The following is a 26,793-nucleotide window of genomic DNA, read 5'->3' as shown; positions in this document are numbered from 1 at the left end:
GCACCAGTCGCACGTATGTTTCACATCTGCTTCTGCCTTTCTGCAATGTTTTTGCACAGGAAATTCTCAGATACCTCAAACATAAAATTGAGCAAAAACTTTCCCCTGTAGTATCAATGGACCCACATACACCACCTCCTAAGTGGTGTAGTTTTGCGATTAAATTTGCGTTCTTTTGAAAATTCTCAGTTGATAAATGTGGTGTTGCACACTCTGTTGTGTATTTTTTTCCACCATTGCGTGACTTTAGAGTTGCGTTTAACTTGCAAAAATGTGTGCGCAAAAAATTGCAACAATTATATGCCAAGAAGCTACATAGGCCTAATGATAAATCTCCCCTGAGTGTATAGTACGTTCAATGTTGGCAGTGTCAATTTTTTGTCAGTAGGTGTCACTGTTGTTCAATGTTTTTCAGAACACTGTTGCAACATTGTATCACTAAGCAGTAGTTACAGTTTAGGTTATCGTATGCCACAGTTAACACTCACTGCCGAGTTGGCTCTGTATCTCATTCAGTTATCCCTAAAGTGCTATAACTGTATGCCCAACTTGCACAAATGTGATTACATACAACTGTGCTTTCTGTATCATCAGAGCAGATACTAGGAGACTACACACTAGCTCACATACACTGACTGTCCTTTCTCACACTCGCTATGACTACTGGTTAAAATAATCCATCACACTACAGCCCCCTAACATGTTTCGCCACTTCTTTGGCATCCTCAGGGATGCCAGGGCACACATATACACATGGGGGCTTATTTACTAAGGGTTGCAGATCTTATTTTCGGCGGTCAGTTCGCCGTTTTCGGGATTTGCGCAGCTTTGACGGGTATTTAACAGGGGTCTGCACTGGGATTGTGTTGCACGCAATTGGATTGTGGCGCGGCTGCGCTGGCTTTCATGCAACAGAAATGGGGGGGGGGGGTGCATGCCGTCAGACAATGTGGCTGATGCGGACTGAGCTCGGGTTTTAAGTATATGTGCCCAGTGGTGTCACATATACCATTGTATGATCTTTGACTCTGACTTCTGACCATGTCCTAAAATGGACACTGTGTAAACATAAGAGGAGGACCACACCTCAATCATAAATAGATATTATGTGCTAGACACATGGAAACACTTTCATAAGTAATTACATAACAAACAACTAAAATGGACACTGTACTAGTCTATTGATCTTCTGTCTGTTTTAAAAGAACGTAGACTGTTGCATTACTTTTTCAATTTATCGCAGTCTGCGACAAACACCACTTGATACATGATGTGATCTAGATAGTTTTCAAAATTTTGGTATAAATAGCATGTATCACTGGATTTCTTTTTAACCCCTTAACGCTCTGCGCCGTAGCTCTACGGCGCAGAGGTATAAGGAGTGTATGAAGAGGGCTCAAGGGGTCACGAGTCCTCTTCATACAAGGGTGGGGGTTTTTGCATATTGCAGAAAACCCCCACGGCTAATAACCGCGGTCACCGCTAATAACCGCGGTCGGGGGGGCGGCGATCGGTTGCCATGGTAGCCTCGGGTCTTCGTTTGACACGAGGCTACATGGCTTTTGCAGATTCGTTACAATGAGCCAGTGGCTCATTGTAATGAATGTGCTGCGTAAATGCCATATATTGCAATACAGAAGTATTGCAGTATATGGTAGAAGGGATCTGACCATCTAGGGTTAATGTACCTTAGATGGTCTAAGAAATAGTGGGAAAAAAAAGAAAAAAAAAAAGTTTAAAAAATAAAAAAAATTTATAAAATATTAAAAATTCAAATCACCACCCTTTCCCTAGAACTGATATAAAACATAATAAACAGAAAAAATCACAAACATATTAGCTATCGCCCAAAATGCCCGATCTATCAAAATATAAAAACGGTTACGGCCGGCGGTGACCTCCGAGGCGGGAAATGGCGCCAAATGTCCGATATGCGACTTTTACACCTTTTTACATCACATAAAAAATGAAATAAAAAATGATCAAAATGTTGCACAGACCTCAGAATGGTAGCAATGAAAACGTCGGCTCATTTCGCAAAAAATTGCACCTCAAACAGCTCTGTGCACCAAAGTATGAAAAAGTTATTAGCGTCAGAAGATGGCAAAAAAAATGTTTTCTTTTTGTACACATTCGTTTAATTTTTGAAAATGTATTAAAACACAATAAAACCTGTATAAATTTGGTATCACCGCGATCACACTGAACCAAAGAATAAAGCTGAGGTGTTATTTTGAGTGCACAGTCAAAGTCGAAAAAACTGAGCCCACAAGAACGTGACGCATGTGCGTTTTTTTTTTTCAATTTTTCCACATTTGTAATTTTTTTTCAGCTTCGCAGTACACGGCATGTTAAAATAAATAACATTACGGGAAAGTAAAATTTGTTACGCACAAAATAAGCCCTCACACAGGTCTGTACACGTAAAAACGAAAAAGTTATGGATTTTTGAAGTTGGAGAGCGAGAAATGAGCGGAAAAACCCTGCGTCCTTAAGGGGGTTAAAAGATTTGTCAGCTGACATCTTTGGTTTTTGTGTTCAACCCGGAAAAATCAGTTATGTTGTGTCAGAAGTATAGAAATACCAACATCATTTATGTATATAAGGGCCAGCACAGTAGCTTATTGAGATTTTGAAAAATTCTTAACCATGTATCCGTTGCTTCCCCACCAAGGTTCGCCAGAGTTCACCTTCTGTCCAATATGCCATGCTCACCCTGTGCCACTGTGAAAATCAACAATCTAGATATTGTATTGTATTACCCAAATTTTGAAAGACTACATGGTTGTCTGAGAAATACAATAGCTCAAGAAATATAAACTTCACAGATCATTTACACTTCATAGGTACACTTTATTGCAATTACATAACAGGTTCATTTTTCTGGGTGATTTTTACATTTTTACTGTGACCGTATTGTTGATTTTTGGAATATAAAACATATGTACTCTATTTAAGAGAAGGCTAAAAAATTATAATATCGCAATGGAGATATTTAGCATCCATGAAGGTAACAGAGGGGAGAACAAAGGGTAGATACAAATTTATGAAACCTCTAGTATGCTGGACTACAAGATCTAGGGGGGGTTGTTCTACACCTGGGGGTGATGCAGCAGGATGTCCTTTTAGGTTAAAGCTAACATCAATGACACAGATGCAGCGACTGAACAGGCATCTTCACCATAATGTCAAAGTTTGTCTTATGCAGGAAGATGACATACAATTGGATCATGTGTTAGAAAGGGATGTCTCATAAAAAGAGACTATTGGCCAAAACAGGTGTCATAGTGGACATGCATTTAAGATATTAATTTGAAGGACATTCACTAAATAAAATATTTTTTTTTAGCTGGGCACTAAGTAGGTATATATATATATATATATATATATATATATATATATATGGTCTCACATTGGGTCTAAGGATCTAATCTCAGTACCTAAAGGCAGTCAGAGTGCCTCTGGCAGGCACAAACAAATGCCTCCCCACACCATTACTGACCCACTCCCAAATCAGTCATCCTGAAGGATGCTGCAGGCAGCAATACCTTCTCCATGGTGTCCCCAGACTCATGTATGTCACATATGCGCAGTGTGAACCAAAGAACCTTGGTGTTCTCTGATTTCTATCACAGATACTGTCATGGAAAGACTTGGTGAAATATGACACTTGGCATCTCTTGAAGCATCCAGGAATCTTTTACAACATCCTGGAGGTCTTTACAGCTTGATAAGTTCTGACCTGAAGACTTGTCTGTGCTGATTTCAAAAGACATTTGGTCATCTCTTCTACACACCTACCCCCAGTGGCGTACCGACCGCGGTCGCAGCGGTCGCCATTGAGACCGGGCCCATCGGACCGCGGTCGGTACTCCAATGGCAGTCGGGCAGGGGCCTCCGTCCGGACAGGAAGCTCCTGCCCGTCACTGAATAGTGCTCGATGCGGTCAGAAGCGGCCGCTCAAGCACTATAACTGGAGCGATGTGGCCGGAAGACAAACACGGTGCACATCGCTCCAGGAACTAGGATGCGCGGCCGCGTGATGACGTCATCACGCGGCCGCGCACCCCTTCTGTCTGGCCCTGCCGGTGGTGAGTACAGGGTTTTTTAAAATCTGAGGTAAAAGGGGCTTATTGTATAAAATCATTTATTTGATGTGCTAATTGATTGTGGGGGGCAGAATATTTAATAATTCATTGTGGGGGGGCAGAATATTTAATAATACATTGTGGGGGGCAGAATATTTAATAATTCATTGTGGGGGGCAGAATATGTAATAATTAATTGTGGAGGGGCAGAATATGTAATAATTAATTGTGGGGGGCAGAATATGTAATAATTAATTGTGGGAGGGAGCAGAGTAAATTAATAATTCATTGTGAGGGGACAGAATATGTAATAATTCATTGTGGGGGGGGCAGAATATGTGATAATTAATTGTGGGGGGCAGAATATGTAATAATTCATTGTGGGAGGGGGCAGAATATGTAATAATTAATTGTGGGGGGGCAGAATATGTAATAATTAATTGTGGGAGGGGGCAGAATATTTAATAATTCATTGTGAGGGGACAGAATATGTAATAATTCATTGTGGGGGGGGTAGAATATGTAATAATTAATTGTGGGGGGCAGAATATGTAATAATCACTGAAATGTCGGTTAGCAGAAAGGGTTTTGAGGTTTTTTTTTAGGTATAATTGGGGGGGGGGCCATTAGGAATTTTGTCCTGGGGCCCAGTGGACTCTAGTTACGCCACTGCCTACCCCCATCCCTGTATCAGGACTCGAAAACAAAGAAACTGTTTGAATATTCCTGGACTCCCCCCCTCATTATCACTTTCTCCAATCCTGAGAAACAATTGTAATGAATTAATCAATGGGAGGATCTGAAACCTGAACCAAATAGAAAATGTATAAAACATTATGAGATGCAGGTGTACATGGTTCACTCTATGGAGGCTGCCGGACAAGCTGGGGTGTTCCATATTTCTCCCACCTCCAAGGAATCAGGAATTTCTTTAATTTGTAATTTTCTGTTATTTTTCTCACTTTTTATTTTATAACTGTTTTGCCATGTTGTGTCATTTTATTTTGCAGTTCTTTTGTTTTAACATCTTATGTACACTGAACACCTTTTGTAATTAAAGATTTCACTTTAATTTTGGTCCCTGTATGCTCTGTGAACTCATAGCTATGTAAAATGTGGTTAGCTGTGTGACTGCTAGAGTGCCGAGTGTGCATGTCTAGTGGTGTAACAAGGTGACGGCTTGAGAAGCAAGAGTGGATGTAGAGTGGGATACATATTGGTCCCAGTGTAAATGCAATAAGTGGTGGCAGAAGATAAATTAGATTCTGAATCTGTATGACTTGTGATTTATGATCAATTTGTGTCCTGAGCAAAAGGTGAGAGCAAATATGAGTAGACTAAATCAACCCGTACAGTCACACCAAAGTCGCATGACGAGGCAGCCTCGTCCTTCACCTTGACTGATACATTGTATACTATATATTAACTGTTTGAGGAAAGTCTGATTAAGACAGAAACATCATTTTCTGTTTGCCAAGTTTTTGAATACAAAGAATATTATATGATTACACACTCAAATCATTTTAATGGGAATTGCATCACCTATGAAGGTGAATGCACCTGTTGTACTGAAATTTATACTGTACCTTTCCTTGGTCTTTCTGAAGAATTCTTTTGCTTTGATGGGATCTTTTTCCAGGAATGTCTGGTACATATATGCTGAACGGATGATTCCCATTACATCTGAAATTGTCATTTTAGTTGTCTCAGGGATATTAATAATCCTAAAATAAAAATACAAAATTACATATTACTTAGTGACTTAAGGAGGACCTGTCACCTATAACAAAGGCACTAAAGTAAGCAGCTCCTTAGGAGTGATAAACTGCTAGCTTGACCCTTTACCCTCTGTTAAAGCGAGCAGACACTGACTCGAAGTACAGTAGGAATGCCAGACCGTGCTCAAAGTGGTTCAGCATATTCATTAGGGGGCGGGACTTGGAGGTGGTGACTGCCGCACGGAGCTCGGCAGTCACCACAGGCCTATGGTATGGGTGGGGCGGTCTGGGGGAGAAGCAGCACCTCGGATTGCCCCCCTCATAAATACGCAGGACCGCTTTGAGCGCGGTCCGGCAGTCCTATTGTACTACGCGACAGTGTCTGCTAGCTTTATCAGAGGGTTTTGATAAAGCTAGCAGTTTATCCAGCTGTAGAGCAGTTTATGAAATCGCGTATCTCAAAACTGTTCATTGTGGATGCACTTCTTATGTTTTTACAGGGAGTTATCCATTTACACGCAGAACAATGTCCGCACCGATATGTGCCCTTTGGTGGTCTGAGTTAAGCGCATGTCCCCCAGCTAGCCGACGAATGTCTCATGAGGAGGTGTGGAACCATACCTGATCATGCGATCGTTCGGCAGATGATGTGGAACATACTAGCACGGCCGTGGTACCCAAGGCACCAGCACTGTGAAGATGACACTCGCATACCAGGGGGAGGCGCCAGAGCAGTCTGTATCCTCCCACCAAGGCAGCGATTGGTCACTCGGGTCTAGCTCCCACACCACGTCACTGGGTGATGCTCAGCCTGCTGATTGGACAAGAAGGGAGGCTCGCCAGCGGTGACAAGCCGGGGGAGGGCTATTTAAACAGGACTCGGCGCGTGCACAGCCAGTATATGCCGGGTGTGCACACAGCACGGATGTCATGTTTGTCATACCCTAGAAAACTTGTGCCTTGACAATTAGACCCCTGAGGAATCTTTGACAATGAAGAAAAGCATAGAGTCCTAGGGCTAAGATCTAGCATTTCAGCTGAGTGTAGCCAGCCGCGATCGAATCAATGCAGTGCAGCCATACAAGAAATAGAAATTCTTCTTTTGCTCAGCACTAATAGATCAGCGGCATGTTATCACTTATAAGCTGATTCGCTTTGAAGATATAGTGTGTGATAGCTGACAACAATATCATACTCACACTGCACTTATCTGTCGCTTCTGTCTCAGCGCTGACAGTGGCATTACAAGGCTGCAGTGCACATCAACACTGGATGAGGGGTTATTCAATAGTAGAAAGAAACCCGCTGAAGTACCCATTAGCCAGTGTGTTTAGAAATAAATAAACAAAGCAGCAGAAAGTAGCACAGAATGTCTGTTTTTACAGTCCTGCAAAAATTTTAAAAAAATAGAAAAGTAAAGGCTACGTTTTTTTTTTGTTAAATACCTCCAACCACAGTGAAACATAAATAAAGCAGGGAGATATTATTATCAATATAGCCCCGCAAAGAAATAATCAGTGATCATACAGCACATGTCTTATATTTTTCCATGTTACGGCTCCGGCCATTAGTCTATTTATGGAGAGGGAATTCCTCACCCCTCCTCTCTACTGCACCCAGTTGGATGCTCGTCCGGGCCGCTTGTGTGTATGAGGTCTTAGTGTTTCTAGGATCTGTTGGTACGATACAAATTGAAATAATATTATAGGACTCAAACAAAGATAAGCTCTGTGAAAGCCTGGGGTGTGTATCCTGAGTTCCCATTCCTGTATGTTTCCCGAGGTCCCGTTTCCGTGTTCCTGTGCATTTCAAGACGTGGTCCGTGTCCTGTGGTCCATATCCTGTGGTCTGTGTCCGTTGGTCCATATCCTGTGGTCCGTGTCCTGTGGTCCATATCCTGTGGTCCATGTCTGTTGGTCCGTATCCTGTGGTCCATGTCCGGTGGTCCGTATCCTGTGGTCCATATTCTGTGGTCCATGTCCGGTGGTCCGTATCCTGAGGTCTATATCCTGTGGTCCATGTCCGGTGGTCCGTATCCTGTGGTCTGCGTCCGGTGGTCCATATCCTGTGGTCCGTGTCCGGCGGTCCGTTTCCAGTGGCCCATATCATGTGGTCCGTATCCTGTGGTCTTTGTCCTGTGGTCCATATCCTGTGGTCCTTGTCCGGTGGTCCGTATCCTGTGGTCCGTGTCCAGTAGTCCGTATCCTGTGATCCGTGTCCTGTGGTCCGTGTCCTGTGGTCCATATCCTGTGGTCTGTGTCCGGTGGTCAGTATCCTGTGGTTCATGTCCTGTGGTCCGTGTCCTGTGGTCCATATTCTGTGGTCCGTGTCCAGCAGTCTGTATCCTGTGGTCTGTGTCCGGTAGTCCATATCCTGTGGTCCGTGTCCTGTAGTCCATATTCTGTGGTCTGTGTCCGGTAGTCTGTATTCTGTGGTCCGTGTCCTGTGGTCCATGTCCTGTGGTCCATATCCTGTGGTCCAAATCCTGTGGTCCAAATCCTGTGGTCCGTTCCCTTACGACTGTGCTCCCGCTGTGCCGTCCAGGGTTCCAGCCCAGTGGTGACCTCTTGCCTTCCTGTGCTTCTGCCACACCTTTCAGATTTCCAGTGGTGTCTTCACTCCATATCAGTGTTACCAGTGCTCCTCTACCTTCCTGCTGTCATCTCAGGTTGTAGATGACAGCAGGAAGTCCAGAGGGTCCACAGACTCTTCCCAAAGAGACTCTCAGACGGTTGTCCCTCACGAACCGTGACACAAATCACCCTGAGCCTGAATTGTTAAATACTGTTTGTCTGAACCAGCAGCCTTCTAAGAAATATATGATATGGTCAAAGAAAACATGTTCTTGCTCTTACTCACCTTTCCTTGTCTTTCAGGGGCACAGCCTCATATATATCTTGATATTGATTAAACATAAATTCTGTAGTGGTCTTATCGTCATGTTGATGCATAGTATCCCAAACCTGACATTCAATAAAAAATATAGAAAATTACAGTATTTTTTTCTACTGACAATTCAATAAATGTGGAAACTTCAGTATTAGGCAATGTACAACTTAGTTTTTTCAGTATTTTAGTTGTCAAGCCCCATATGTAGATCACCAACATATGAAATCAGTAGAGGGCCATAAACAGTCCAAGGAAGAAGCACCGGCACTATCTATCTCCGGATGAAGCAAGTGGAGGCATAGAGAGAGCAAAGTGAAAGATTGGAGTAGTTTGCACCATTGAAAGGTGCTCAGCCAAAACCAAATTCAGTATTCTAAAAAGAAGCGGCACTCACCGATGTCCCTGCAAACTTTCTTTATGCAAACGATGCAACACAAGGGAAACAACATAGCGTGGCGACGGGCCATTTTTTGTGTGTGTAGGAGCTTTCTCAAGCCGATGATTATGTCGCAACTATGTAGCTCCTATCTCTCCCCCGGCTGGTCGATGCAAAATCCCAGGGTGTGGGCGGGGCCTCTCTATGCAGATAAATTATTTATGACCCATCTAGTTTTGTGGGGTGACAATGTGGTTAGCTTATCAGGACACAAGGTATATATGCACTTTCATCTGGCTTCTGGCATTGTGCTAACACTTTGACACAAAGAAAGAGAGATGAGACACATCAGTGATGCATGAGATCATTACACAGTGGTGATAGACCATTACACTGTTATACTGTGAGCTCTGCTACATCTCACAGATATGTGCCTGCCTCCCGCTTCCCCGTGATCACTTATCTCCTTGTAGATTGCAGCCTCTCTCTGCTCACCATGTGCTGACAGGATGTGAATCAGTGAGTGTCTCTGAGCTCCGTGCAGGGGGTGTGACTACAGCCACACAGCAGAGACAGACAGAAATCTCATCTGCACAATCTCATCCAAGATGGCTGCCCGACCCCAAGTCAGAAGTTACTGGGTCGTGTCTAGGGGACTTATATCTTTGAAATGCTGCATTTTTGTTAATAACAGTGAATTAGAGAATGTGTTATTTTGTTATCCTTAGTACATTAAGGAAACTTGTCTTCGTGGGAATAACCCTTTGTTGGAAATATGACATGATGTGGCTTGAGACAATTTAACCCCTAGGGGACACAGCCTATTTTGGCCTTAAAGGGGTATTCTCGTCTCGGCATTCACATTCAGTTTCATTAATTTGCCATATATAAACATTTCTTCAATTGGATGTTATTAAAAAAAATGATCCTGTGTGAAGATAATTTCTCATAAATGTAGTCATGTTGTCCCTTAGAAACGAGATGGCTTCCTCGGATACGGCCACGTCACACTCTGGCAGCGGTGGGCAGACTTGCGCTATAGGGTCCTGCCGGACTACCAGGATTCAGCAATCATTACCACAGGACGGCTGTGCGACATGTAGCAACTCCAGGACATTTTATATACAATAACCTTTTGTTTATTTGTGCACTCACTCCAGCAGAGGGGGCCGTAACCGAGGAAGCTATCTTGTTTCTAAGGGACCATATCACTACATTTATGAGAAATTATCTTCACACAGGAACATTTTTTTTAATAACATCTAATTGAAGAAATGTTTATTAATGGCAGATTAATCAAACTGAATGTTAATGCCCAGACGAGAATACCCCTTTAAGGACGCGGCCCCATTCTTCAAATCTGACCTGTGTCACTATAAGTGGTTATAGCTTTGAAACGCTATGAGATATCCAGGGGATTTTTAGATTGTTTTCTCGTGACACATTGTACTTCAAATTAGTTTAAAAATTTGGATGATATCTTTTGTGTTTAGTTATGAAAAAAAACAAAATTTGGAAAAAAATTGGAAAAATTCTTTATTTTCAACGTTCTAAATTCTCTACTTTTGATGCAGATAGTCATAGCTCCCAAATAAATTCATAACTTACATTTCCCAAATGTCTGCTTTATGTTGGCATGGTTTTTTAAGATTCCACATATTTTACTAGAATGTTATGAGGCTCAGAATTTAGGTATCATTTTTCACATTTTTTGTAAAATCACCAAAACCCGCATTTAGATGGACCTGCTCAACTTCTAATTGACACTGAGAGGCCTAAATAATAGTGAGACTCGTAAATTACCCCATTGTGGAAACTACACACCTCAACGTATGAAAAACCACTTTTAAGAAGTTTGTTAATGCTTTACGTGTTTTATAGGGGTTAAAACAAAATGGAGGTGCAGTCTGCAAATTGTAATATTTTTTCACAATACACCCATTTTGGGTGGAAAATTAAACATTTACAATGGATTAAATGAATAAAGGCTCCACAAAGTTTGTTACCCAATTTCTCCCGAGTACACGGATACTCTATATGTGGCGGTGACCTGCTGTATGGGCGCACGGCCGGGCATAGAAGGGAAGGAGGCGCCATCCAGAGCAGATTTGCTCTGTCACATTGTACAGGCTATAATTTTTTTCTTTTTTTTTTATGTGGACCTATAGGGGCTTATTTCTTTTGCCACATGAGATGCACTTTTCTGGTACATAATTTGGGGGAATCTATAGGCTAATTGGTGAGATTTTATTAACTCTTTGTTGGTGGAGGAAATGAAAATCATCACTTTTCAGGAAGATTTTTATGGGTTTTTTTTTTTTGCCCGTTTACCATACCATAAAAATAGTATATTATTTTTATTCTATGGGTCGCCACGATTACAAAAAGACCTCATTTATATAGATTTTTTATTTTTTTCCCATTTTTACTGCATAAAAAGTAATTTGGCAAAAATGTTGTTAATTTTAGCATCACAGTCTTTCATATGCATAACTTTTTTATTTTTTGCCTCACAAATCTGTTTAAGGGCTTATTTTTTGCGAGAAGGATTGTTCTTTTTAGTGGTCTTATTTTAGAGTGCATAACATTTTTTAAATCCCTTTTTAGAGCATTTTTATAGGGTATTAATTGAAAATGATCTTTTTTCTGGAGCTTTTTTTTGTTTTGTTTTTTACGGGGTTCACTTTGCGGATCTAATAACGATTCTGTTTTATTATGCAGATTGTTACGGACGCAGGGATACCAAATATGTGGGGTTTTGTGTATTTTATTCAATTGTACTGAATAAAAACCAATTTGGAGAAAATCTTGTTCATTTTAGCATCACCATCTTTTCATATGCATAACTTTTTTATTTTTCGGCTGACAAATCTAGTTAGGGGCTTATTTTTTGCGAGAAGAGTTGTTCTTTTTAGTGGGCTTATTTTGGAGTGCATAACATTTTTTAAATTACTTTTTAGAGCATTTTTTGATAGGGTATAATTAAAAATTATCTTTTTTCGGAACGTTTTTGCGTTTTTTTTTCTACGGCGTGTACCGTGCGGGTCCAGTAACGATTCTGTTTTATTATACAGATTGTTACGGACACGGCAATACCAAATATGCGGGGTTTTTTGTGTTTTTGTGTTTTTTATACTTTATTAAGTGTTTTTATGGGAAAGTGACATTTTAGGGGCTTATATTTTTATGTATTTATTTTTTATTTATTATAATGTGTAGTGTTAAGTGTTTTTGCATATTTTTACTTATACATACTTGAACTTAAACCAGTGATGCTCTGATCACTGGTTTAAGTTCAATACACTGCTCTACAATACTATTTTATTGTAGAGCAGTGTAAACTGTCTGAGCAAGCTTGCGCATGCTCAGACAGTTTACAGCCAGACCCGGAAGGGGTCTGGCTGCCATGGAGACCGGGCAGCTCCGGGGCACATGCCAGTCCTCGGAGCTGCCCAGAAGTGGATCGGATCCCCCGGTAAGCGGCACGGGGGATCCGATCCACAGCGCAAACACCCTTACACACCGCGGCGTGTAAGGGGTTAACACCCGCGATCGGAGCCGGCTCCGATCGCGGGTGTTAGCGCAGGCTGTCAGCTGTACTAGACAGCTGACAGCCGCTGCTTCTGGTACCGGCTCCGTTCGTGAGCCGGTGCCAGAAGCAGGACGTTATAGAACGTCCCCGTGCGCTAAGCATCTAGCACCGGGGACGTACTATAACGTCCTGGTGCGCCTAGGGGTTAAGGTTCTTTGTGGACAGAGGAAGAACTAAGCCATAAATGCCTACATTGCCCCTAATAAAGATTGCAGAGACAGCTGCATGTGATTACAATGGACTGTGCTATCATACCTGGAGGCTAAGGCCTCCTGACAACACTGAGGACAGCTGCTTGTCATTGCCCCTAGGGATTCTCCCAGATCTTGTGGGAAATAAAGACTCAAGTTACTTGTCCTGTTTGTGTGATAAGAATATATTGACTCTATATCATCATTGGATTGGCCAAGACAGTGGTGGAGGTGGGATGATGGGCATGTGTGTGAGCTATGTGTGTATGTTTATAAAATGGTATACAGATCCTGAGGCAGAGCACTTCCTTCCCTACCATCTCTCTGTCCCTTAGTTAGTTTACCCTCTATGTATATTCCCCGGTATTGTACCCTTAATAAATCCCCTATAAAGATCCATTGAATATTGTTGTTAATTTAATATTAACTGGCACCCCAAAACCAAGCAGATTTTACATTTGGCATCCCAGATGGGACCTGTAATTTAAATTCTACAGAGAATCCACATCAACATATCTGCGCTATTTCAATCTATGAACTGAATTTGGATCTTTGGTACAAAGAAAATCCTGGTAAGTAACAAGTTTTCATATTACATTACTATCTTTGATAAGCCAGGTTGTTTTATGTGAATGTATAGGAAGTCGCTTGTTGAGATTGTAGGTTAACGTTAAGTGTGAGCGGTTGTGTTTTAGTGTACAGAGGTAAAGTTGTAGGAAAAAGTTTGTTGCTGGACATAGCTGTACATTTTCCTAGGTTAAATGAGTATAAAGGTGTAAGCAGTGTGTAAAGTAGCCTTTCGGAACGTTAGTATAGTAGATAATTACACAAACTGTGTTTGCTTAGTTTGTCATTTGTGTGTTTGTCGGTGTGTATTGTGGTAACAGAGATGGAACTTGTTCAAAAGTTTGTGAAAAAGTATTCCTCTGCTCGCTACCATTCATGTGCAGATGGTTCACTAGAGGAGCAATATAAGGAGCTGCTGATGCAATGTAAGGCCCATAATGAGAAGTTAGATAGGAAAGTGCTCAGTAAGAGAGGAAAGAAAGAAAGGTTGGGCAATGAAATTATGATGTTAATTAAGATGAAAGAATTGGCTGAGGTAAAGGAAGTAAATTGGTGCATACAAAGGCTCCAATGTAAGGAAAGTATAGACAGAATCAGTGACTCTGTGATTGAAATTTCTGCTAAAACAACTAGTGAGATGGATATTTTACAAGCAAAGGTGGATGAGTTGACTTTAAGAAATGAAGATTTGGATAAGCAGCTCGATGAGTGTAGATTGAGTTCTGTATCTACTGAAACTCATATACAGTCCTTAGAAAGGGAGATACATCAGAGGGATGTGTTAATTACATCACTAAAGGGTCAATTGTCTGAAACAATGGCCCAACTGTGTAAACAAGAACAGCAGATCCGGTCCCTCCAAGTACAAAACCAGACCTGCCATAAAGCAGCAGATGTCTGCATTGTCACACCCGAGGGTTGGAGTGATGAACACAATCTAATACCTGCAGATAAGTCTCCAACACTCACCATCCAGGATAGACTACATCTGTGTCAGGTTATTGGAGAATGGGATACAAATGAATCACCAATAATTGTATCCAATAAATTTGAAGCTGTGGTGAAGCAATACAACTTGTGTAATAAGGATGCCTGGTCTATGCTCCGAGCATGGCTTCCTGGGCCTCTGGCAGCACAATTGTCATCTACACACATGGGAGATGGTGATAGTGGTGCGGACTGAAGAAGGAAGGAACTGCAGCGTATCATGGGAGGGAGAGACATAAGGGGTGAGAATACCCTGAGAAGATATAGGTTCAGGACAGGTGATGACCCCCTTATTTTCTGTAACAAGTACCTGACCTTATTTAGGAGTGTTTACAACTGCCCGGATATGTCTCAGGATGACTCTGATTTCCTCTATTCAATGGCAAATCAGTGTAATGGGGATTACACCACAAAAATTGCCCTGAGGAATGCTACATCCCTAGAGAACTTTATTAATATACTCAGGGACTGGTGTCAGGAGTCTAACAATAGGGGTGAACCATCAGGATATCTGTCTACAGAGTACAGAGCTAGGAGGACAAGATATGTCAGGTATTGCTATGGATGTGGGAGGCCAGGACATATTAAACGTTTCTGTAATGAAAATAATGCAAACCATGGGACACATTATAATTCATTGTATACAGAAATTGATGCCATTGAGACTGAGACCTTAATGTGTGGATATACCAATACACATTGTGAATGAATAGATTTGGAATTGTGTTAATGGTATGAATTACTTGGTTTCTAACTATGTTTTCTTTCTCTTGTAGACTGGATTTCTTTTGTCACATGACTCCAGGACAAAGAAACTAACACTTTGTTTTGTTTCTACAGGTTCCATTCTTTGATCTCGTGTTTTACATATCTATTTTGAGTATTGTTTGTGTGATAACTGTCATTATGTTTTTGTTTTAGGCAACAAGGTGGTTGGCTGAAGAAACAAGTTATTAATATTGACATTTTTGTTTACAGGTCATAAAAAAGGTAGTATGTGAAAGATATTGTTTGTATCATGAATAATGGTAAAAGTTTTATGTTTTTACAAATAAAACCACGTGGTGTAATGAGCTCAAAATTTATGAGGGTTAATTTTTTGCAAACAATTAAAAACATGAAGTAACATCCCATTGTGATGTGTAGGTCCTGTGTGTAATGTATTTGTTGTTTTTTTGTGCTATGTCTTTGTTCTTTATCTTGTCCCATAGATGACCTTACTTAATCATTGACAGAAGATGGATTGGAAACTGCCTGCTGTCCCACCCTAAGATGTGTAGAAGCTGAATTAGCTCTCATTGTTTTATGTTGTCTGTTTTGTGTTCTGTTAAATGTAGTATGTAAACTGTGTCAATACACATTTTTTTAAGTACCTGGTGCTTAGGAATGATGGATTTTTTTTTTTTTTTTAATTTATTTATTTATTTTTTAATGAAGCAGTTTTTTCATGATTCAAGTATTATTTTTTTTATGGTGTTTGGTACCATTTTGTGGTACCAAAGGGGCATGGTTTGTAGAGGAAAGTAATACAGTACCAAAGGGGCAGACTATAGTGAATTTGCATAAATATTTTAGTTTTTTTATAAGGAAAAAAATAAATAAATAAGGTGGATGAGGATCATTTGATATTTAGCTTTATTTTTTCCATTTAGGCATTTACCAGAGGACCTTCCAAGATTTTTGTATTTTTAAGGAGAAGCTTTTAATATTAAATAATGTGCCATCAGGTGAAATAAATTTCAAGGTGATAATTTTTGGTTGTTTTTACTTTGTATAAACACCTGCACTGGTAGCGGAGTAATAACGTACATTACCAGCTGAATAGAAGACAAGTTGTTCCTGGTGTGAGACAAATATTAGTGGTGATTTGTAATGCTTTGTGTACAGACACATCTAGTTATGAATGTGATTGACTATAAACAAAATAGTCTGAGATACAGTCTGATATGTAGATGTTTGCATATATATATATTTTTATTTAAGGTTTTCCTTTGATACATTTATCTCACTGGTAACTTAATTTAATTTTTTTCAAACAAACTGCACGCTCCTTTATACCAGTAAGGTATTATACCAGTAGGGTATTAAAAGCAGCATTCAGTTTGAATTTTTTTTAATTTTAATGTTCTTAATCTATGTGTGTCTATCTCCATGGATGCCTAAACATATAGTAATTAATGTCTCAGCTACATAACTGCATTTTATCATCTAAGTAAGATGAGATGAAGGACACCTACTCTAGAGGGTGGTTAGTGACATTTTCTGAATCCACTAGTATAGTGACTGCTGACATTTGTATTTACATGATATGTATTCATATGCAATGGAATACCTTTAGGAAATCTATACAGTTCTGGACAACAGAAGACATATATGATATGTAATGCAAACGTATTTGTGGAGTGTAAATATAAAACCTGGTTAAAATAGACATTACATTTGTTAATGGGGTAAATGTGATACAACTAGAGATGAGCGTGTATACTCGTCCGAGCTTGATGCTCGTTCGAGTATTAAGGTACTCGAAACGGCTCGTTGCTCAGACGAGTATTTCCCCTGCTCGAGATCGAGCATTTAATTAAAAAAACACAGTGAAGAACAGTGAAGAATAGAATAAAAACAGTGAACACAGTGAACACAGGATCATTTAAGTGAAAAACACAGTGAAGAATAGATTACAGATGTTTGGCACATCTGCTTACCTGTCGGAAGATACGCGCGGAACGGTGCGAATAAAATAGTATGTGAAGAACAATATATATGTGTGAAGAACACATTGAAGAACACGGTGAGCAGGACAGAGACAACGGGGAGCAGCACAGAGACACCGGGGCAGCGGCAGCACGGAGACATGGGGCAGCGGCAGCAGCACGGAGACATGGGGCAGCGGCAGCAGCACGGAGACATGGGGCAGCGGCAGCAGCACGGAGACATGGGACAGCGGCAGCAGCACGGAGACATGGGGCAGCGGCAGCAGCACGGAGACATGGGGCATCGGCTGCAGCACGGAGACAAGGGGCAGCGGCAGCAGCACGGGAATAGGGGGCATCTGCAGCAGCACGGAGACATGGGGCAGAGGTAGCAGCACGGAGACATGGGGCATCGGCAGCAGCACGGAGACATGGGGCATCGTCTGCAGCACGGAGACAAGGGGCAGGGGCAGCAGCACGGAGACATGGGGCAGCGGCAGCAGCACGGAGACATGGGGCAGCACGGAGAGATCAGGGAGACTTCAGTGGAAGAAGAGGAGCAGATCCCGGACCGCGTATCTCCCGACAAGTAAGCAGATGTGCCAAACATCTGCAATCTATTCTTCACTGTGTTCTTCACTGTGTTTTTCACTTAAATGACCCTGTGTTCACTGTGTTCACTGTTTTTATTCTATTCTTCACTGTTCTTCACATCTGCTAACTTGTCGGGAGATAATATACGTGCGGAACAGTGAAGAATAGATTGCAGATGTTTGCATACATTCGCTAACTTATCAGAAGACATTCTTTTTCAATTAATTAACACATTTTATTCCCGAACCATGGTCCCTTTGAAAAATGCTCGAGTCTCCCATTGACTTCAATGGGGCTCGTTATTCGAGACGAGCACTCGAGCATCTGGAAAAGTTCGTCTCGAATAACGAGCACTCGAGCATTTTAGTGCTCGGTCATCTCTAGATACAACTGATTTTTCATCCATACGAAACTAGTTATATTTAAAATAAACTTAATCTAGAAACCCCTAGATTACCCCATGGACTATCTGTTTGAATCAGTTGTTGCTTCACTATTGTTATTGGTTTCTATTATTATGACTTTTTGTTTATTTTATAATGATGTAATTTCATATCTGCTTTATAATGATTTCCAGCTTGCTTTGTATATGATATACAGTGTTAGTATAATGTATATTGTAAATATCACAGACAGTTACTAGCATATATGGAGATCTATATTTGTTGGATAAATGGTATAGATGGAAAAATGTCATTCAAGAAATGGATATGAGAATGAATGTGAGTGAATGGTGTGATGACCATTGGTGCCCTATTCCTTACCCATAAAACCTTCAACTACTTTGCCTTGAGGAAAAAACAGAAGAAGAAAGATCATTTCCACACCCAAAGAAGATAATGAAGGAGAAATGGATTTTATTTTCTGTTCTAAACATGGTCTAATGGTGTGTGGCCCTTTCAGGCCCAAAGGGGCATAATGTTGGAAATATGACATGATGTGGCTTGAGACAATTTAAGGGTCTTTGTGGACAGAGGAAGAACTAAGCCATAAATGCCTACATTGCCCCTAATGAAGATTGCAGAGACAGCTGCATGTGATTACAATGGACTGTGCTATCATACCTGGAGGCTAAGGCCTCCTGACAACACTGAGGACAGCTGCTTGTCATTGCCCCTAGGGATTCTCCCAGATCTTGTGGGAAACAAAGACTCAAGTTACTTGTCCTGTTTGTGTGATAGGAATATATTGACTCTATATCATCATTGGATTGGCCAAGACAGTGGTGGAGGTGGGATGATGGGCATGTGTGTAAGCTATGTGTGTATGTATATAAAATGGTATACAGATCCTGAGGCAGAGCACTTCCTTCCCTACCATCTCTCTGTCCCTTAGTTAGTTTACCCTCTATGTATATTCCCCGGTATTGTACCCTTAATAAATCCCCTATAAAGATCCATTGAATATTGTTGTTAATTTAATATTAACTGGCACCCCAAATCCAAGTAGATTTTACACCCTTTGAGAACTATAGCTACTTTATAGCTATCCTATCCACGGGTAATCTAAAAGCACTAGTTTTCTTATAAAATTCACAATTAGTACATAGACAGTTGGGATCGATATCTATTTTTTCAATGCCGGCAAATCTCAACACAGGATTATCATTATGTGCACATTGGACATGTTCAATAAGCCTGGAACACCCAATACCGGATTTAATAGATTTTTTGTGTTCCCTGAAACGTGTGAATAATTTACTCATGGTAAACAATGTAGAATCTGTCACAAAATATCACATAAACCATGTAAGTAGATTTACAAGAGATGAAAAAGAAGGATAAGCCTCCAGACTGCCCTATTGAGGCAGGTATAAGTTTAGTTTCGGAAACGCCTTTCCAGTATTTAGATTGGCTTCTTCTTCCACATTAGCTTTCGGTACTGTCATATTTAAAATATACTATTGCCTTCTTGCAGGTTATTAAAGATTTTGAATGGAATGTAAATTTTTATCTTGCCTCCATTGATGTTGAGAGTCTCTTTACCTGCAAGATTTGGTGGTGGCGTATGCTAGGGACATTCTCATCAATGCTAAGAGGGATCCCTATACATAGATTTTGTCTTTACAGGACTTGATTTTGTTTTGTCCCATAATGCCTGTTCGATGATAGATGGTTAGTCCAGAGAACCGGCACAGCCATGGGTACGGCCTGTTTTTAAGGCTGTTACATCTTTTCTCTTTTCAATGGTATTTTATTGTTATGTGGACAACATTTTTATTATATGGGAAGGTATGGAGTCTTTGCTTTTTGAATTTTGGGATCATCTCAATATTACCAACCAAATAAATAAGTGTTTAACAGCTGTTTTTTTGGGAAAAGAACTAGAATTTCTAGATGTAAAAATAAAAGGAGAAAAATAAGTATTATTGACATCAGCTTTTATAAAACCCACAGCTACGAATTCCCTCTTGCACTATAAAAGCTTTTATACAAACAAAAATAGTTACCAAATAGTAAGTTTCTCCAGTTGTGAAAACTAAACAATGAGAATCAATAGTTTAGATTACAATCACAGGAATTGATGGACAGATTAATAGTTGGAGGTTACACCAAAAAATTGTTAGAAGAAGCTTTTCAAAGAGCATCCGTATATATACACAGGGCGATTTGTTACAGCCGGAAAAAAATTTGGAATAAGACTGAAAATGCTCATTTGAGATCTGCTTTTTGCTTTGAGTATGGTCCATGTGAAAGCTATTTATCTGCTATTCAGAGGAACTGGAATGTCTTCAAAATTTATTCCCACTTGGAATAAATTACTAATACACGTCCTTTAGTTGCTTTTAGACGTAGTGCCACTATTAGGAATTCTCTGGTGCAAAGTAGATTTTTTACTCCACAGAAAACATGTTTGGAGAAAGGGATCCCAAAGGAGAATTTTAAATAAGGGTCCTGCAACCATTGTAAACAAATAGGCAATTAAAAGTAATACATTTTGAGGGTCAATCCCAACATGTTACATCTTTTAACTTTTGTAAATCTACTTAAGTGGTTTATGTGGTATTTTGTCCATGCGATTATACATTGTTAAAATAATACATAATTATTTACACATTTCAGGGGACACAAAAAATCTATTACATTAGGTATTGGGTGTCCCAGGCTTATTGAACACATCGGATGCACACATAATGGCAATCCGGACAAGTGGAAATCTGCTGCCATTGAAAAGGTAGATATTGATCCCTTAGATCAGTGGTGACCGTTCACGTATTCTGCTCTGTTGAGAAAGTTAATATATTATAAAGTTTATGTACTAATTGTGAAATTTATGAGAAAACTACTCCTTTTAGATTACCTGTAGATAGGATATAGTAGCTATTGTTTTAAATGTTTTCCTTTACTCACCTTTTTATTTATGCTATCTCACGCTAGCAGGTTTTTGTTCATGTTTTGTGTATTGATCTCCTTGACGAAACTTGCCTCTGATTGCACGTCATGGCATAGTAACGTTAACGACTTGAGAAAGTGCCTAGACGTGCAAAATGCGCCAATGCCATGCTATGTTGTTTTCACATACTTTGGTGAGTGCAGCTTCTTTTTACTTTACTGAAATCGGTAGAGAGACTTGAGAATAGCCAGTGTTCAATTTAATACAACTACAGGGTTAGCTGTGATACAACAGAACTGTTAGATTGAAATAAATTCCTTGTTATCCTTGGGCCTAAATACCGTGTTGATAAAATATGTTTACACAAAGCGAAGAAATTAGTTGGGTAGAAGTTGGGAATTTGTTCTCTGATCTCTGATCTGAGTGCAGCACACTTTGCCGATGTCAACGGACAGAGACCGGCAGTTTGTGCGGCTAGCTCTTGGCACACATATACGGCTGTGTACATGAGGCTTTACAGAGAGTCCACAAAAACATTGGACCTTTGGTAACAGTCCATACTAAAAACTTGACATTACATGCTGGAGGAGGTGTGTAGGTAATAGTCATTTTACTCGTCTTCATTTTGCCGAGAGTTCTATCCATATCAGAATTGTCCTACCTCTGACATTGCTGCATTCAGGTCATATGAAAAGTCCTTGTATTCAAAATCAGTGTCCGGATAAATTCCATGCACAGCCAAGCATCCTTTCTTCTTCAGTACTCGAATAGCTTCATTGAAAAATTTGTCTAGCTGGAACCAGTGAGCAGCAAGACAGACATTTATCAGATCTACAGAGGCATCTTTCAGGGGTAGGTTTTCAGCTGAAGCCATCCTATAAACATAGGAGAGAGGCAGAATCGTGCCATTCTGTATAAATCTATATATCTATATACTGGTACATCCAGTGTTACTTATACTTACATGAATGACACATTGCTTGCTGTATTATACTGTTTAGCCACATTTATTTGGGAATCACTCATGTCTACTCCCAGGACCTTATTGAAGTGAGGAGCTAAAGGTAAAGTGGAACGTCCACTCCCACAGCCAACATCCAACGCCATATCAAGAGGCCGCCCATTTGTCTAGGAGAGAAGGGAGTGCATTCAGTTGTTTCCATTCAAATTTATTATTTGGCATCTTTTTTATCTTCAAATCAACATCTTTGCTTCAGTTGTGCTGACTTCAGTTGTTTTTAAACTTCTTGTAGGTCATACTTGATGTTAAGGTGGCTCCCTTTCAAGGTAGCAAAAGGAGGCATTGTTTTCCATTTAACACCTTGGAAAACATATTTGCATACTTCCCAGAATTCCCTAGTGGAGCATCTATGGCTTAAAGTCTCCACATGTCTTTAAGGTGGCCTTAATTGGCAATCTCTCCTTAACCCCTCCTTAATCCGCCGCAGAGCTATGAAGGGTGTATGAAGAGGGCTCACAGGCTGAGCCCTCTTCATAATAGAGATGGGCTTTGCTGCATATTGCCTGTTCCCTGCCGCCGGCAAAGTCGCCAGTGGCACTTAAAGTGCATGGGCGGCGCCATGTTTCCTCCGATCGTCGCTCCCCCAAACGTCATTGGGGGGCGGCCATTGGTTGCCATGACAGCCTCGGGTCTTCGCCAGAGCCGAGGCTGCATGGTTTCTATATATTTGTTACAATGAGCCAGTAGCTCATTGTAACGAATGATATGCAAAAACTCCATATACTGCAATACAGTAGTATTGCAGTATATGGTAGGAATGATTGACCATCTAGGGTTAATGTACTCTAGAGGGTGTAAGAAATTGTGGAAAAAAAAACAATTTAAAAAATGTAAAAAAAATAATAAAATATTAAAAATTCAAATCACCTCCCTTTCCCTAGAACTGATATAAAACATAATAAACAGTAAAAATCACAAACACATTAGGTATCGCCACTTCCCAAAATGCCTGATCTATCAAAATATAAAAATGGTTATAACCAGCGGTGACCTCCGAAACGGGAAATGGCACCCAAATGTCCGAAATGCAACTTTTACACCTTTTTACATGACATAAAAAATGTAATGAAAAATGATCAAAATGTTGCACAGTCCTCAAAATGGTAGCTCATTTCACAAAAATGACATATCACACAGCTCCGTGCACCCAAGTATGAAAAAGTTATTAGCATCAGAAGATGGCAAAATTTTTTTTTCCTTTTTCGTACACATTCGTTTAATTTTTGAAAATGTATTAAAACGCAATAAAACCTGTATCCTAGTTACAAACGGACTTCTGGATGTTGGTAATTTACTGTACTTTAGTCCTAGGCTACAATAAACAGCTATAATAGTTATCAAAGATGTCTGAAATTAAGCATTATTGTTCTTATGACAATTCAACATTTTTAAAATCCAATTGTCACAGATGCCAAAAAAAATTGGCTATGGTTACAATTATAAACTATACTCAAAACAAGAAAAGAGCAGGCACTACCAGCATAATTTATAGGTGAAGCATCCACGAATCCCAAAAAACCACATGAGGAAGTCACTGGAAAGGTGATGATACGTGTGCGGGGTCTGTTCCACTCCCTCTCTATCTGACCTTGCCTGCCTGCCTGCTCCCCCACCTTCTTGGATATATGAGAGTTATTTTGGTATTGTATGATTAGGCTTATGGGCATATTTGCAATAAGGTTATTCTTGCACTGGACAATCTATTGGGGCAGATTTACTTACCCGGTCCGTTCGCGATCCAGCGGTGGATTTGGGTCCGGCCGGGATTCACTAAGGTAGTTCCTCCAACGTCCACCATGTGGCGCTGCTGCGCTGAAGAGCATCGGAACGCAGTCAAATGCACCGGCCTATCCTGGATGTTGGTTTTTTAAATCCGGCGGTTTTTCCGAATCCGTCGGGTTTTCATTCGGCCACGCCCCCCGATTTCCGTCGCGTGCATGCCAGCGCCGATGCGCCAAAGTCCGATCCGTGCGTCAAAATGCCGGGGCAATACAGGGAAAATCAGCGCAAATCGGAAATATTCGGGTAACATGTCGGGAAAACGCGAATCGGGCCCTTAGTAAATGACCCCCATTGTGTTGGATGTAATTAGACCCTGACTTGGTCTTCTACTGTTTGCTAAATAACATAGTCATTTTTTGCATTGTTAGAGTGAGATAGGGAGTTTAGGGCATATTTTGCCCTTGGCAGCCACATACACCCTTTGGGTGTATTTTTTAAGGGTTTTTAATTTATTGTTATCCTGTAGTCTTTGATGTATTAATAAACTTTGCTACATATGTTTAGTCCTGTGTTCGCATCCAACCTTTTCTTTGGATGCATGTATGTATTTGTATTAATAAATAAAAGTATGTATCTGGATGTAAGTGTGGACATGTATATGTGTATATTTGTATATGTTAATAGATGGGTGTGTACATTTTTGTCATCCTGTCATTGTATTGAGTAGGTGATTTCGTTTGTAAAGGTTCTTTAGGGACATTATTTATTAGAGATGTGTATAATAAGGGAGCCACTTAAGGTTAAGGAATGGGAGGCAAAAGCCCCAATCCCCTGAAGACGCTGGTGCTCCAGCGAAACATGTCGGGGGGCTCGTGTTTGGTTTTTAGAGAATCATAGTTGTGGCTGTTAATGAGTAGGGTCGCTGCAGAGATCAACTATTGCAGTCAATACGATTGAGTAGCTACTCATCCTGTGATATTTACAGACAAAAAATAGCAGCCCAACATGTGAAATTTTAAAACAGTTGAGTGTGATTATTTAATAATTTAATAAAAGTTAAGTTTAGGCCTGACCAATAAGGCTTTTTTTCTGTCTTAGGACAGTTTTTAAAATTCCATATCTATATTTACAGATGATCTTGCCAGCATGTATCTATCTATCTGATCGGGAATTATGTATTCATTTTTAATATATACTTTCATTTACTCAATTAAATTACATTCTATACTTACTTTATTTTTTACATAGGATAAAATTAGTTTAGCAGTTTCCTTGGAGGCAGGAATCATATCCTTCTGGTATATTAATGCATACGCCTTCTTGTTGAACAGATGTACTGCCATGATATATGACTTTTCCTTACAGACGTCTGAGAAAATCTGTCAAATAAATAAAAAAACTTAATATAATACTGTAACTATGTCTCTATTTCCTTTTATTTTTATATACTTTCATGTATGTCTAATCTTTACTGCGGAGTAATTGTAGGGGTGTTCTACCTCTTATGGAGGTCACAATGTGGAAATACGCTATCACATGGGCTAAGGAAATGGTAGTCAGAAACATCTTTACATTGTTTGAGGACAGTGAGGAATCCTGCAGAATCCAAGAAACAAGTTGTAGGTCCAGGGAAAACAGCAAACAGACAGCGTTATAACGATCTATGGTTTTCAACTTGGCAAAATTTTGGGAACTGGGGTTAAATACTGAAATCCAGACTAGGGAATGAGAGAGATAAGTAACATGGTTTCTTTTTGTTTAATACCCAATAACAGTGGAGGACAGGGGGTCTTAATATGAGGAGGATGGAAGACAGTGGGCCACAATATGAGAGAAAATAGAGGACAGGAGGCCACAATATGGAGGAGGATGGAGAACAGGAGACCACAATATGACGGCAGAAAGCCTCAATATGAGGGTTGATGGAGGACAGGAACCCACAATATGAGGGAGTATGAGGAACAGGGGGCCACATTATGAGGAGTATGGAGGACAGGGGACCAGAATATATGGAGAATGAAAGGGAGGAATGCTAAGTTGCATTAGGGGCTATTATATAGATCCATAGTTGGTTTGGCCACAAGAAGGGGGCATTATAGAATGTCGGGACCATTAAGGTTAATATTATACTGTGTTAGGGGCGAGACAATGGGCATGGTTTAGGAAAAAGGGAAGGACTTTCTGTCCCTCTTTCTCTAGCCCAAAAGTTGGAAGGTATGGAAATATTGGGGCACATTTACTTACCCGGTCCTGTCGCGATACCCGATCCGGAAGGTCAGACGAAGATGAAGTCCTGCGTGGTTCACCAAAATCGTGCGGCGAGATCCTGCATGTGTCGCTTCCTCACTGCGGTCCGCCGGAGTTCACGGTCTTCTTCCTGGTGTATGTGAGTGCATGGCTTGCGACATAATTTGAGATGTTAAATCCTGCGTGTTGTCTGAATCTGTCGGATGGTCCCCGATTTGTGTCACGTGAAAGCCAGCGCCGATGAACAATATTCTGATCGCGTGCGTAAAAAACCCCAGTTAAACGGAAAAATTCGGGAAACCCGATGAAATGCGTTCCGCAGACCCTTAGTAAATGTGCCCCATTGTGTAAAATTTTTTACATGGTGCCCTGTGTTGCATTCATGTGATGTGACCAGGGTGATGCCATCCTTTCCTCCAACAATTTGCCATATCTACCTCATATATGTATTTGATCTCATGCAATCACAGAAGCCTCCATGAAGGATGGGGAGGAGTAGAAGTCCATATAGACATTCTGTGAATTAATGTGATCAGATATACATACAGTACATGAGATAGAAATTTTAGGGGAAAAAGGACCTCACTCTGGTCACATGACATGAAATGCTGAATAGTGAGGAGGCATAAGGCATTGGGAGGAGTAGATGGGAGGGCACGCCCCCTCTGATGTCAGGTAATATAACACTGTAGTTGATTTTATGTGGATGTGAGGGAAATAATTTTTAGCTGAATGAATGGTGTCATTAAGTTAATAGGGGTCTATTGGAACCTGTCAC

General features: G+C 40.4%; 1 protein-coding gene across 2 annotated transcripts in view; it reads right to left on the bottom strand.

Moving 5' to 3' along the window:
- Positions 1-26,793, bottom strand: part of LOC140075456 (putative methyltransferase DDB_G0268948) — a 67,439-nt gene that overhangs the window by 4,258 nt on the left and 36,388 nt on the right. For both annotated transcript variants that reach the window (XM_072121405.1, XM_072121404.1), the window contains 5 exons: positions 25,001-25,147; positions 21,990-22,153; positions 21,687-21,900; positions 8,666-8,769; positions 5,675-5,812 (listed from right to left, as the gene is read on the bottom strand). In XM_072121405.1, coding sequence (XP_071977506.1) covers positions 5,675-5,812; positions 8,666-8,769; positions 21,687-21,900; positions 21,990-22,153; positions 25,001-25,111 — 731 coding nt within the window. In that variant the 5' untranslated portion in view covers positions 25,112-25,147. The remainder of the gene's footprint in view (positions 1-5,674; positions 5,813-8,665; positions 8,770-21,686; positions 21,901-21,989; positions 22,154-25,000; positions 25,148-26,793) is intronic.

This window comes from Engystomops pustulosus, chromosome 8, assembly GCF_040894005.1.
Source record: "Engystomops pustulosus chromosome 8, aEngPut4.maternal, whole genome shotgun sequence".
NCBI lineage: Eukaryota > Metazoa > Chordata > Amphibia > Anura > Leptodactylidae > Engystomops > Engystomops pustulosus.
The sequence above is the reverse complement of the archived record's forward strand: the minus strand, read 5'-3'. Positions and strand labels throughout refer to the sequence as shown.